Source organism: Dipteris shenzhenensis, chromosome 8, assembly GCF_047967505.1.
Source record: "Dipteris shenzhenensis isolate YYH24624 ecotype China chromosome 8, Dip_SZ_1.0, whole genome shotgun sequence".
Taxonomy (NCBI): domain Eukaryota; kingdom Viridiplantae; phylum Streptophyta; class Polypodiopsida; order Gleicheniales; family Dipteridaceae; genus Dipteris; species Dipteris shenzhenensis.
This window is the reverse complement of record NC_141603.1, coordinates 16,791,181-16,806,129: the sequence shown is the minus strand read 5'-3', so window position 1 is coordinate 16,806,129 and position 14,949 is coordinate 16,791,181. Positions and strand designations below refer to the sequence as shown.

At 41.2% G+C, this 14,949-nt stretch overlaps 1 protein-coding gene across 1 annotated transcript in view; it reads right to left on the bottom strand.

Moving 5' to 3' along the window:
* Positions 1-4,726: 4,726 nt before the first annotated feature.
* EMB2411 (DNA replication helicase) overlaps positions 4,727-14,949 on the bottom strand; it is a 154,978-nt gene continuing 144,755 nt past the window's right edge. Inside the window, exons 21-36 of the mRNA XM_087377966.1 lie at positions 11,807-11,881; positions 11,454-11,575; positions 11,284-11,356; positions 11,052-11,156; positions 10,678-10,845; positions 10,439-10,508; positions 10,204-10,355; positions 9,152-9,229; positions 8,931-9,023; positions 8,600-8,740; positions 8,436-8,475; positions 8,235-8,308; positions 7,397-7,543; positions 5,338-5,454; positions 5,188-5,259; positions 4,727-5,039 (exon numbers count right to left, since the gene is read on the bottom strand). Coding sequence (XP_087234092.1) covers positions 4,944-5,039; positions 5,188-5,259; positions 5,338-5,454; positions 7,397-7,543; positions 8,235-8,308; positions 8,436-8,475; positions 8,600-8,740; positions 8,931-9,023; positions 9,152-9,229; positions 10,204-10,355; positions 10,439-10,508; positions 10,678-10,845; positions 11,052-11,156; positions 11,284-11,356; positions 11,454-11,575; positions 11,807-11,881 — 1,623 coding nt within the window. The 3' untranslated portion in view covers positions 4,727-4,943. The remainder of the gene's footprint in view (positions 5,040-5,187; positions 5,260-5,337; positions 5,455-7,396; positions 7,544-8,234; positions 8,309-8,435; positions 8,476-8,599; positions 8,741-8,930; positions 9,024-9,151; positions 9,230-10,203; positions 10,356-10,438; positions 10,509-10,677; positions 10,846-11,051; positions 11,157-11,283; positions 11,357-11,453; positions 11,576-11,806; positions 11,882-14,949) is intronic.

Genomic DNA, 14,949 nt, shown 5'->3' with positions numbered 1-14,949 from the left:
CCACCGCAATAGAAAAGAGAAAGGTGCATATAATATAAGGTGTGTGAAATGTGCACATATTACATTACAAGTCTCGCAATACAACAAAAAAGCATTTCTTTTAGCCACAGATGCCATCTCTACAAGTTCCTCACAATAGAGAGCAAGTGAAGAAATAGTGCTTCCTTTCAACTATAGTATGTTGGCAGAAAGAGGGCACAATTGGAGTGGTGCAATTGCTAGAAGGATGTGGAGTCTTGGTTGGATTGGTCCATGCAATAGATGCACACGTGATTGGAGGGTTCTGCGACTCAAAGTCACCATTTTAATGACCTCCACCAAGAACTAGTGGAAGGAGGAAACTTTCAAAAGTGTGGAGGAAACAACCGAGGTGGGAGAGAAAACTACTATAACTTTGAGGGATGTGTTGAGAGAAGATGGAGCATTGATTATTCAAGTCATGAAATCATATAAAAAAGAATGGAGGCTAGATGGAAACATGATCTCGAAGATCGGCTATCAACATACCAATGGATATCTATCAATTACAAGCATCAATCTATCGCGCCATCAATTGTAGGCATCCTCATGTGGACTTCAATTTGGCCTTTATTTGTGAATTTAATTTTAGTCAACTTATGTGATTCAACTCGATTACATTTCCAAGTTGATGGGATATCTTTATAAGGGAAAATATTATTTTCTTTACCATTATTTTGGCATTTGAAAATTTGTGGTTCATCTTGGAGCTGCTCCGTTGACATGGACAAACGTAATATCTTTGGTTCAAAAAAAGAACTTGTTATTAAGGCTAGCGATGCATCCTCCATCACCATGGAGGAGACTAATTTAGCATGCTTCTTTGATCTAGAGATAGGTTCATTGAAGCTACACTATTCTGTTAGTGTAGCAATGTCACGTGTTCCCATCTTGATTGCATGCGAGGTGTTTTTTTTAAGCAAATGGAAAGGACGTCATAATGGAGCATTCTATTAGGAGAAATATAGTTGTCTCAAGGATTAAGCTCACAAAAATGGATAGCAAATGTCTCTACATGTGATGAAGGTAGCAATGTGAGATTGTAATCTTGTGGTGAATGCGGAGGAACAAATTGTATTTAAGGTTTTCTACATTTACTTTGATAGCTCTTCATCTATTGTGTGATTGGCTTTCAATGTGTCATAGCTCTCATTGTTATTTTACCAAATTCGAGAGGGATCTAAAGATATGAGCAAGAATTAAAAAATTTTAATCCAATCATCGATCTTCCTATCAGGTATGAAGGTGATCAAATGTTTGAGTTGCAAGTAGTTAATAAGAAATAAAAACCAACGCATGGGATCTAACATCCTCATCCTTGGGTTCAATACATTACAACATGGATTGTTGCCCTCTATATTGACATTCGATGTGTGGGGGATCTTTTAAGTGCACAAATTTGCAATGTGGGCCTTTTTGCCTATTGGTGCAACTAATAGATTGAAGTTCAAGGGAAGATTCACCCTGTATGCTCATTGGGAAAATGTAGAAAAACATCATGAGGGATTCTATTTCTTCTTTTGAGGTGAGAATTCAACATGTGTGGAGGCATGCAAAGCCAAAATATTATAGACAACATTCAGTATACTATGTTTGTAATACATGGTGGCCAACATCCCCATGAAATAGACATGAATAGAATCTAGCACCTTGAGCATGGCAATTTTGTGTCTTGTAGTTTAATACATACAAAAGTTTCCTTTTGTTGGAAGAAGAAAATTTGGCTAAAGACATTGTATTCAATACAAAGATGATGGGTGAAGAAAATTTGAACACATTTCTAGAGTTGAAATCTTTGTCTAGTAATCAAAGAAGGTAAGATCTAAAAATTGCAAGAATAATCATTTTGGAAAAGTTCATCGATAGGCAATTTGATTGAACTACATTTGTAGGCTTGGAAAGTGGATTTATGATTTAGGTGTGTGTTATCCCTTTCTAGCAAACCTATGGATCGGTTGTTGAAGTCAAAATGACAATGCAAATATGATCTTTACTTTCAAGATGTCAACTATTGATCTAGCATCTAAAGTTGATTTGGTGAAGCACATGCAACCTAGAGGGAGTTTGAGTAATGCACAAGTATGCATTGACCATGTCAAATGAGCATGGGAATGGACCACAATGGGAGCCCATGCCAAGCCCATGTCTATGACCCTGAATGAGATTGGATTCTATTTGTGAGATTTTTTGTGTTAGCTTTTATATCATGTCATATTGATTTTCCAAGGTGCAAACTTTGCAAATAATAGTTGTATGTGACATGAAGGTAGACGACACATTGGCACAAATTAAATTTCAAGAGATTATGAATGAGTAGATGAGAAAAGATGCAATTGGCAATGTTGATTTCCATGGATGAAGCTACTGTAAATTGGAGAGATGTGAGATATCTATATAACAGGATCAACATGGACTCCTCCTTGGAAGGTAGAGAGAGGTCATGTTATTGCCATTTCAAAGATGGCCTTTGAAAACTGGTGACAAACTATCAAGGAGCAAAGACAAACACATTTAGTTGTGTGAGAATAGAAGAAAAGTTACAAATCTTGTACATGTATATTCGACACTCTTATTGGGTTTCCTACATGCATTTGGTGAGCTTGGCTTCTTCTCAAGATTGTTATGCACCACATATGAAAATATTTGAGCTCACCATACTCCCATGCAAGCATAGTGTCCACTATGCTTGCTCTAAAGGGATGTAGATCTATTCAAAGCAAATAATGCATGGAAATAGTTTTGCTTTGACCAAAATTGAATCATTTACAAAGCTAATAAGAAGCATGTCAAAAGATTATTTCATTAAGATACTAAAACAAGGTTTTCCTCAAAGAAAATTTAGTGCTTCCTACATTAAAAGACATTCCTATTTATGCCCTCAAGTGAGATGAATGTAGCAAGGTTAATAATATGGTTCTTCATTGAGTGAAAAAATGCAATTGAGAACTCTTTGCAATTGTTATTTAAGAATCCTATATTGGAATAGTTTCTAAAATAGTTTTTACAAATCATTTGACTTAGATGTACCTTATAAACATTAGCCCAAAGTGTAAATAGCTTAACCATAGCTCATCATGATGTCTCAATTAATCCATATAACAAGACCATTTAGGCTAGAATTGCAACACTTGTAGACAATTTTTTCTTGTTCCTCCAACATGACCATCACTCTCTCATTAAGCCTTGTGTATTCCATGCCAAGCCTGTATTTAATGATGGCTAGGAGATATTATGGCCATCATATCTCCTAGCCGACACCATCACAATTGTATTTAATGATGGCCATAATATCTCCTAGCCGACACCATCATTAAATACAATTGTGTCGGCTAGGAGATATTATGGCCATCATTGCTTAATACATTTGGAAATCTAAATATCAAATGCTATATCACCAAGGTTCACTTAGCTCGTACAATTGCTACACATCCAAACAAACATTATGCATACCTTTAGGCATAAGGATGATTACTTTCAAAGAGTGGGGAGGCGACCTTTGAGGACATATTGGCATGATGTAAGATTTTCAACTAGTTCTAAAGTCTCAAGATTTGCATATGCTCAAATATTTTAAGTGATAGTTCATCGCTTGTATCTCATGCTCTACGTGATGTATTCCTACATTGAGTTCTTAAGTCTTGATTATTTCTCATATTTAATAGAAGTTCTAGTTACATTATGCATTCACAAGCATTTTAAGTCATCACTCTTCATGTTAATTAAAAAGTAATAAAAGCTTTAAACTCCAGTGCCATCAATTGTCAAAAGTTAGTACTTTGGTAGTTGGCATGTAGAACCTTGATATAGATGTCCTCAATTGTGGGATGAGCATCAATAAACCGCGATCTTAATTTTACAAACAAAGACAACACGTTGAGGAAGTAAGCAACACAAGGCAAGCATAAGACTCATAGGTCCACCAATCCTTCAAAAAAAAGAGCCACCAATTTCCTTGAAGGACAATGGGTAAGTTTAACAAACACACCAAGCTCCTCTATTATAAACCCATTCATGACCTTTTCTCAAAGTCAATTGAAATCCCTAATTTCGTCCACAATTTCAAACAAGCAAGCACACTTCAAAAGCTCACCGAATCCATACAGTCAAAAAAGGGCACAACATGTAAGCATGCATGTAGCAAATAGAAAGCAAGTGCAACCTGAGTGGGAAGCTTCTTATGTTTGTTGCCAACATTGCCATCACATACCAATTTTTCAAATGCAAGGAGAGCCCTACATAAACAACTTGTCTCTTTGCAAGATCATGTTGGCCAACAATATGAATGAAATCCATGAGCTTGACCTCAACAAGGCCCTGTCAAACATAAGAGTTAGCAATTAACTCATCTTGACTTAGTGGATACCTTCGTATTTGATAGTCCAATTGTCAATTTTCTGGTCACATAGACTACACCATTTTTATTTAAGCAAAGCACATGGGACTACATCACCCCTCTTGTGTGTTACTACATGCATGTTACTTTCAAACACTGATTCAGATAGCTGTTGTACCATACAAAGGGGTACCTTCACCATGTCTTATCACTTACAAGACTACTGACTCCACCCTTTGCTCGGTGGGTCTCTCATAAATTAGTACTGTACATAGATAAACATGATTCAGAACTACTTCTGCAGTATTGTTCTGAATCGTCTATTGTGCTCATGTGCAATGGTCCAAAGTCCATCTCCATCTCAGATCTCTCCTTTTTTAGCATTGTTCTGAATCGTCTATTGTGCTCATGTGCGATGGTCCAAAGTCCATCTCCATCTCAGATCTCTCCTTTTTGAGCAAAATTTGATGTGACTTGAATTTAACCATCTTCAAGCAGCAATTGGTAGACTGCTTACAGCACCAACTGCACTCAGCCAAAAGCAGTCGTAGCATCTACTTAGCACTATGACATCTTCCCTCCAGAATCAAAGTCATCTGTTTGAACCTCCTGTGCTACACTGTCTTAGGCCACTGAACAAAAGCCCTGCTTCTTGCGGAATGCGAACTAATCCTCCACCTTGCTCCACCTGTAATTAATTCTCATTTAGTTCTGTGTGGAGTTTGATAAAGGTTTAAATAGATCTCATGGCATAATTATAGCTCATGGTATCAATCATACATCATAGAATTTCCAATAAGAAGCATCTGCAAATGTTCCACGCGAACACTCTTCACCTGCTTAATTAGAAGGTTTAGCACTGGTGTCGTGGATAGTGTTTTCTGCGAACCAATGAGAATCAACTTTTTCTGCATGACATTCAGAATATTATAATATGCATATCTATATATGACTTCAGACATACCCACAATCAAGTATCTAGTTACCCTTGCACGAGTGATAGCGACATTGATACGGTGCCAGTCTGCAAGTAGTGTGGCAGAGCTCCTGCCTTGATTAGTTGACTTTACAAACGAAACAAGCACACAGTCCTTATCTCGGCCCTGCAGAGAAGTCTCTGGTCAACTTTTAAAGCAACCTGTGCAAGCAGATGCAACTCCCTCTCTCTCTCTCTCTATATATATATGTGTGTGTGTGTGTGTGTGTGTGGCCCTGCAAAGAAGTCTCTGGTCAACTTTTAAAGCAACCTGTGCAAGCAGATGCAACTCTCTCTCTCTCTCTCTCTCTCTCTCTTCTAGCTTCTTTCTGATGATCAAGTTGTTTGCCCACTTAGGGCATTTTGTTTCTCATGCTATGCATGATGTATTTCTGCCATGAGCATTGCTCTTGGGGCATTTTTCATGCTCTTGTCTCTCCTCATCTATCCAGTGGTGCTGGTCCCACAGACAGTATACACCAGTCCAGCCACTCTAGGACACGTGACCCATTGATAGACGACCAAGGGATTCTCCTTGATGTTTGCTCCCCCTTTCTTGGTTTCTTTTGTAGCGATAGCGTTTGTACTACTTTTTTTTTCTCTTCAGAGGCATCAACCTTGGGTAGGGGTACCCATTTGAGTGGGCACCACCCTTAGGTTTCAATGGATCTAGTTTTTCCCCAATCTCATAGACACTTTGTTCTTTGGTAAACGTTAATAAAATTTCTTTCTTTCTCTCCGCCCCTCCCCCTGCCACAACCCAATACCTATGAAATCATGCACTACTTCACACCATCAAGACAATACCCTTGTATGTGCACGCACTCACATCAACTTAGGTGGTAGGCAAAGGGATACATACGTGGATCGATTGTGCAACATATGCACCCAGCAGGTGTCAGAGACAAGAACAAACTTGAGTGCTCTCCTATATATTGCACCAAGACCGCTTTAGGACAAAGTTGGATGGATAAACCAAGGATAAACCAAAGTTACCTCACTCTTATCGCAGACTAAATAGATCTTGTGTTTTCTATAGCTTCAACCCTTTAATATATTTAGTAGGGTATTTAAGAACGCTTTCTCTCTTGCATTTGTCCCAATGTACTCAACCCCTTGAGTGTATGATATACAACTTCTACCTCCTAGACCCTAGGCCATACGTTTCCTTAGTTCCATAGTTAGGTATAGATTAACATAGCTAGCTTGCGACGACACACCTAGGTAAAATTACCCACCATGCTTAGATACCATTGGATGCTTGGTGTGCCTCCCTCAAAATCTCATCTATATAACCTACTTCTTAATTTAGCTATATCCAACCATGACTCTAATCATGCCCTTGCTATCTTGCTTCTCCAAATCGCACAAACAAATCTCCTGCATGCAAGAGACACAGCACCTCAAATATTCCCCTATGTTCTTGTGACAGTTATTTATGAAAGATGCACCAGGATGACGAAAAGAAGAAGGCAGTCATCGATGAATTGAAAAGACAATACCCTAACCCCCCAAATTGGGAGTTCAATGACAATTACATGCGAGAGCGCATGTGTCCTGTCTTGAAGCATTGTAGGTCAACCTTGTGAACTTCCATCACAAAGGGAATGGCTAAAAGCAACTCGGCAGACAAAGCTGATTGGAAGTTTTTGAAGGAGGAGTACAAGGACCATCCCGAAAAGTTTGAGAGTTAGAGGAGGGCTGCGAGGAGACGGTTGGACTCCATAGGTACTTCACACTTTAGTGCAGGCAGACGGTTGGCATTCGAGGCATGGGTGGTAAATCTACTTCTTACCTTTAAGACTTTTACAGTTTTGTTATTGGAAAGACTCCCCATGTGGAAATTTGAATATACAATGTAATATCTCCTCTAAAAATGCAATAATATTTTCTTCTTGCCCCCCCCTTAAAAAAAAACTTGTAGACGAAGGAACATTTGCATTAGTACTACCTTATCTTCTCCCAATGTACTCAACTTGATCAGCTCCATGTTAGTCCCTAAAAAGAATCATCAGTCCCATCCTCTTCCTTGGAACCCATTAAGGAAAAATTTGAAATATGCACATTACCTGAAACCTGTCAATTGTGTGCACTTCTAATGTTGTTAAGCCATCTGCTGCAATTAGTTTTCGAATATGCTGCACTTGATAGTTGTACGGACTAATGACCCCAATCTCCTTTGCGTCCAAACCCACATCCAAAAAAGTTTTTATCACCTACATTATCAACAACTGTGGAGTGTTACACAAAATTACAACTAAGGGCAAAACATGGCTCGCCATCCAACAGCTAGTGATCCAAAAGAGGCGGGGAGGAGGTCATGCACATGTAAATATCCTCCTAGTGCTGAGGGCAATCATTATTGTGATTTATAGTGGTATTGAAAAAAGTTAATTAAATCTTTTACGTTACAATAGCATATGTGAAATTAATGGAGATTAATTTTTCTGGTTATACTAGATATCACATTACGATAACAGCAAGAAAAGATTGGCATAGATGGCTATGATTTTACTCATTGTAATCATTTAGTTTTCTTTAGAATTATTGTGTGCACATGCATGCATGTGTGTGCAAAATTTCTTTAAAAAAAGTGTATATGGATGTATGTATGCATGTGTACATACACATATTTATTTATTTATTTACACACATGCACGAAATTTCTTTACCAAAAAAAAAAGTGTGTATGCATGTACATACATACATACATACATACATATTTATTTATACACGTACCCACGCACATGCACATGCACACATGCATACATACATACATATGTATGTATGTATGTGTGTATGTATGTATGTATGTATGTGTGTGTACGCATACATACATAAATATACGTATGCATGTAAAAACAAAAGTGAAGGCTCAGCCTATGTGAAGAGAAGTTGAATGCTAACCTTGAGAACAATGGAAGCCTCAGCTGTGTTGTGTACTGCACTGCGAATGCGTGTTTCATGAGCAGGTAACAAATCTGCCAAGCAATGTGCCACGCGTGGTTTCAGTTCACAAACCCTGTTTAACAGAGCATTCTGCGTGCTAGACTACTGAATATCAGCATGCTAGACTACTCGTAAATTAGTAAATCCAACAGCTTGTACCTGTGTCCAAAAACAGGACAGACTGGGCTGTATCCATGGTCTGCAAAGATACCACATGCGAGTTAGCAGCTGCCCATATGAAGAAAAGACTGATGTTTGAAGTACCAAACATGAGAAATTCTGATCCCTTCATTCATTAAGTCAAAAAATAAAACAGAGCAGACCTTTCGTAGCCAAAGGGGAAGGCAATTCAGATCGTGCGTAACTTTGATTTGACCATTTGCAACTTCAGGTGAGCCACAACGTAATCGATTGCCATAAATTAAAGTATTGCAAAGATTCATTATGCCGGCACACATTCGGTACTGCTTAGACAAATCATTACAACAGTAACTGTTAAGGGTCAGTAATCCACAGCGTCAAGATCCTTCAAAACTTACCCATATGAAACTATTCCACATAACTCACTCGACACTGGAGCAAGAATGAGCAGAAAATCATAATTTGAAGGTGATATGTTTTCAAAAGATTCCAATTAATCTGCATGGATAAAACCTGGCATTGAAGAGCAGAAATGGCCTGAGGGTGTGCTTCCGATAATCTTCGAAACAGGCTAATAGCCAATCCCTTTTCCCGTGCCTCTGCATTCTATTTGGATAAAATTAAAAAAAACTATGATCAACAGAGAGAAAACTAACAAGGTCCTACTTAATCTAAAAATGAGCTGGATCCAGTCTTTACTGATACTACAACAAAAAATAATTTCGATCTTTTACCCGAACCAAGGGAGGAAGTTGGTAATGGTCGCCAACAAGAACAAATGTATCTGCAAAGCGCAATGGACCAAGAGACACCTGTTGAAATTTCATCACAAAACTAAGTGTTGGCTTTGAGACTGGAGTAATCCAAACAATGCAGAGACCCTCACAAATTATAAAAACAATCTCTACATATTGTTACGACATTAGAGATGATAGTTGAAGTCTGCATACTAATGCTAGCAAAGGTTTACGTGGCAGCTGGCTCATAGACAAAGAATCCAACAAAGCATTCACCGAAAATGCATGTATGTTAGCCATAACCTCCTAACATGTGTCGGAGGAAAATATAATTTGGCAAAGTGTGAGAAAACTCAAGTTTCCAAGAACGTAAACAAACCTAGAAGGAAAGAAGTGTTACATTACCAATAATGTGATGAATGTATCGAGGGTTTTACATCTAGAAATGGACCTGCAATGCACAATAAGCAAGTCCTACAGCCAAGTCTTGGCATAGGTCTTCAGTCGGCCTTCAAGGGGTACCTTGGAGGACATACCCATCATGCTCATACCCCAAGTTGGTGCGGAGTGCGTGCTGATAGGGCTTTGGGGAGCTAGGTGACAATCCACTTGGAAGTCCTGGCCCTAGGGCCTTTCATGAAGGCCAACGAAAGAACTCAGGGGTAGTTGGTTGAGAGCATACCCACTAATTTTGGCATACCAACTCTTGCAAATCTATAAGCGATCTGAACTCAGGGGTAGTTGGTTGAGAGCATGCCCACTTGTTTTGGCATACCTACTCTTGCAAATCTATAACCGATCTTTTACCAAACATGCACTACATTTCAAAAGGAATTACATTCAACTTCTTATCCACTCAAGAAAACAAACATTTCCACAGCTTCTTTTCACCCTGACCCTGAAAAATATTGGAAACATGTTTTATAGAGAAACGCAAGCTCCTAAAAGATATCCAACAGAGAGGAGCAGACCCTCACCAAAAATTCATTTGAAATGTTTGTCTTAGAACAAAAAAAAATTGTTTAAAATGTACAAGGGAAATTACATACAGGCAACGTGATCTGCCCAGCCTCATCAACAATGCAAACATTGAACTTCTTATTTGTAAGCAAAGGATGTGTCACTCCTAGACAAGTGGCTGCCACAACATGAACTTCCATCATCCGGAGCTCCAACTCCTTAACCGTAGTGAGGCCAAGGCCTGCAAGTACATATGCAAGTATTCAGGGATGCATCAAACCACACGTCCCGGGTATGTTTTCAAATTCAGCCACAATACTCGACCTTCAATCACATGCTCTTTCAATTCAGGGTGTATGGCACTCTCTCTCCCAAGACGCACAAAGTCCACCCCCTGTCCATCACTTTAAAAAATGTGACCTCATGCCTTTTTTTAGAAAAGATAGACATAAAAATAATTATCATAACATAATATTTTTGAAACCCTTTTCAACTTGTCAGAACTTACACAGCATCACCCTAGCACAGCAGCAAACAATAAAAAAAACTCGCAATCTTCATGCCTGTGATTTCAACTTGAGAAGAATATTGTCAACAGCAGAGTTTGTATAGGAAGTGAGCAGAATGGATGCCCCGCGAGTAAGCAATGCTCTGACTGCATGCACTATAGTGGAAGTCTTGCCTGTTCCTGGCATTCCAAGTACAAGCGCATAGTCTCGAGCAGCAAGTATCTGCAAACAAACAAAAACTTATGCCCCTACCCTCCTGAGCATATACTGGACTCCAACAATTATATGAGAGACCTCACCTTACAGAGAACAAGAAAGCGTACCACAGTTGCAGCCTTAAGCGAAAGTGCCATGAAACCCAATGCTGTATGGAAGCTAAGCTCTAGTATTTGAGAATTCAAATGACTGTACAACTAAAAGGTGATTACCTTAAAAATAGCTCGGCGCTGATCATCATTCAAATCTAATGCTGATCGCACATACAAGGCAGCTGGATCTTGGCTAAAAAGCCCTCCACTGTCAAATCTGGGTGGCTGTGAACCAGGGACAAAAGAGACTGAGACCTCACCAGCCCTTCTATGCACATCCCTCCAATTACTACAGTGCAATTAAAAAAGTTAATGTTTATGTAATATTCCAAAAATCCAATAATAGGGTTACCTTGAGATCAACTATGAGCTGACGACCATGTTCATGACCGTCATTTTTCATGAAAAGTTGTAAGACATTAAACCTACCATGTAGAAACAGTTGGTCAGGAAGACAAGTGAATTAATCGCCCGCCATCACATCTAGGCCAATTTGATGATCACATATTGATGGACAAGTACCTCATTGTGGCCAAAAAGGAAGCTGTCTCATCTTTATCAATGCGCCAGACCTGCTTGAGAAGCTGTTCCTTGTCTGAAATTCCATCTTGTCCAGGCAGTCGCAGCTGATGTGAAAACTTTATCTAGCACATCTCAGAAAAGGAGGTACTAAGCAAGCATTTACATGATCAGCTTCTTGAAAGGGAAAGAGGCCATCCACAGTTTGAAATCTACAACAGACATTCTTACTGAAATGCCACAATCAGATGATACTTGAAAGCTACAGGCATCTTGAGTAAGTCCCCTATCTACCATGTCTACCATCCTATAGGCAAGCAACCAAAAAGAAATAATAGGATCTGTATTAAATTTACCAAAACAAAACCTTCTGTGATCTCACATATTACACCAGCTGCAACTGCTACATGCCCAGCTTCTGTGCTAAGCAACTACAAAGAATCACAACAAAAGAACACAGAACATCAAGTCTGAAAAACTTAACCATTTACTTCCAACATTTTTTTAAATAATAAAGGGCAACAGCAACAATGATATGGATGGCGCACATACTGTGCAACGTTAAGTCTCAGAAGCAACCACTTCTACAATGCAATTAGTTGTGATAAAGATTTATTCCATAACCATGCTGCAGCTACTGAGTTAGACCAGAGAAGGTGTGATTTCAACGTTGATAAGGTTTAAAACTGATGTCAAGCCTTCTGAATGAGGGCTAAGTACATAAAATCACATCTAATAATGAGCAGCTGTGCCTGGAAAGAGTGTACACTTTGCACCACTTGAAAACCAGTGGTCACCACGCACAATCTTAAACTTGAAACTTTCGCTGTCCAGAACCTTATATATATACCTTCATAAGACTACAATGTATATGGCCTTTCTCAGCAACACTGTAGCCCAATTATCTTCTCTGTATGGTTCTTTATAAGCAACCATTTAGGACGTGCTTTACCTATTAGGCAGGCCGCTCATTATTGGCCCTAGACTAAACAATGAGACACACATTACTGGCATAAGGTTTCCTTTGAGGGCTCCCATCTAGATCCTCACTGCGCTACGACAGCTCGAGATGAAGTGAGGAATGGTCTCCAAAAATCCAGCAGAACAGAAGTGACATTGCCGCTCAACCCACCTCTGCTCCAACCACAGGCCTATGGGCAAGCCTTTGTGGGCGGCTAGCCAAAAGAAGTAGGAGATCCTCCTCGGCCACAAGCTAGACCAAAGGCATGTCCAAAACCTGGAACGGACCTCTTGGGGTACCCCCTGGGCAACCCAATGCCTCTCCCTCGAAGGGGTCCAAGTCAAAAAGTCCATCTGCAGCCTCCTGCCAATCCGAGTGGTATAGAAAAGAAAAGGCACCTCGTCCACATGCTCGGCGAGGCCAATCTTGGAAAAGCAAAACCACTCTCCCGGATCCCATTGGACCTCCCTCAGGGGCCAAAGCCAAAGGCGCCATATGGGGGCATCCTGCTCTGGGATGATGGGAGGATCGATGTGCCACTCCTTCCACAATCGGCCCACAACTTTGATCATCTGCCAATGAATCCCATCCAAACTCCCGTACATCTCTAGGTCTCTCTCAGTGAGTACCTGAAGTTGGCCTCCAGGGCCTACACAAAAGAAACTAGATTGCGTGCTGCCTCACTGAATCATCATCCTAAAGGGAACCCCTGTCCGAGAAAACTAACCCAATCATCTGTTGTCCATCCACATGCAGAGTCCCTTCCACCAAGACTCAGGGATGGCTAGGTCAATCGCCCTCATCCATTGCCATGCCTCTCGAATATGTGCTATCCTTTGCCTCCATGGGTAATCTGTTCCATCAGACAAAGGCGCAAGCCGGGCCACTGTCCCACTATGCCCAACCAATGTGAGTCTGTTGCCCAAGCATACATCCATCATGATCCTTAATCTCCGCGTGCCAAATGAGGGGCTGGTGCTAGAACTGTTAGAAATGACCCGACAGAGGGTACGCACAGCGGAAGACTGATAGTAATGCCCAGGAGCTCACACAGTGTGATGTGGGGTGTGGAATCACAAACTTCTTCAACTTATGTGCATAGAATAGATGTGTAGACTCATCAATAGACAATGAACCAACCGGATAGAGAAACCACCAAAATAATCTATTTCCGTCCAAAGCTATGGACACAATACAAAAGAGAGATCCAGAGTCCCACCAATGGTGTGGTCCTTTGATCTTACCAAAAGGTACTTTTCCTATTTGCTGGCTATCTCTAGACTCGAGCCCGCATGCTCCTTGTCGAGCTTCTGTAGACTTGATCACCGTGCCTTGATCTCTACACCTTGCTGCCCTGGATGTCAGCCTAGGTGTGCAGCCCTAACTCAGCTTGTCTGCAGCTCTTCAGCCTACTATACACCACCTAGATGTAGGCCCCATAGGTGCTGATCTGCTGCTCCAGTCTGCTGAGGCTCTGCTGCTCCAAATGATGTAGAATGAGGCCAAGAGCCTCTGCTTTTATAGGCCCCAAGGGGCTGGGAAAACCTACCGATCTAGGCCCCTAGATCTGGCCGACCTGGTTGGTACTTCCTGCCCCCGTGGCCGACTTTACTGCCCTATATAAGGGCTATTGCTGGGCTCTTTTGGGCTGCTGCCTGGCCCCAAGGGCAGCCCCCATTTGGCCCTACTCTTGGGCATATCTATGACCAGGTGCACCATAGCCTCCACCTTTGCCCCTTCTGTCGTGCTGGTTCTGCCCTCTGCCAGGCTATCTCCAGCCACGTGTGCAGCGCCGTACTCATCCATCCTGCTGCTGAGGTCAGCCGCCATGTGTCGCCATCATGCAGCCACTCCTCACCTTCTCTAGATGTGCTGCCCACATGACAGCCATGATGCTGTCCATGTGGCAGCCCCTTTCTCTCTTTTTCTGTGGGGTACTGCCCTAGGTCTCCCTCCCCCATGCTCTCCTCATATGGGGGCTTACAGATGGGGAGGTGACCATTCCAACAAGAACTCCTCTCCATGATGAGGCTGAGCACGGATGAGGCTCCTGCTAATCTCTGCCAAGCCCTACGGAGGCTCCTCATCATAGGGAAACCCTTCCCCGTAAAGGGGCCTCTGAAAAGATCCATTTGTGTGAATGTTGCCACTACCCCAAAGTGCGTGGGGCGTGTTTCTCTGCACCAAGGGTGAGGCCGCGCACAAACAACTTGCTAAAGACGGCTCTGCTCTACATCTCTGGACCAATGATACGCAAGCCTCCCAATGCCTACGGCATGATCACCATCTACCAAGCGACCGAGCTCTAGTATGGCTCGTGCTGTCCAATCCTACCCAAAAAAAATTCCGAACCAAACGTCGGAGCTATCCAATGCACCCTCTATGAAAACACCAGCAGGAGGCAATGTACTAGACCGTGGCAAGAAGGACCTGACTTGCCACTAAGGCACAGCCCATTAGGGAGAGTTAGTAGAGAAGCTTGAGTCGAATGCTTTCGAGGACCAGAGCGATTTGCTGCTATGCTGTAATATCAATACC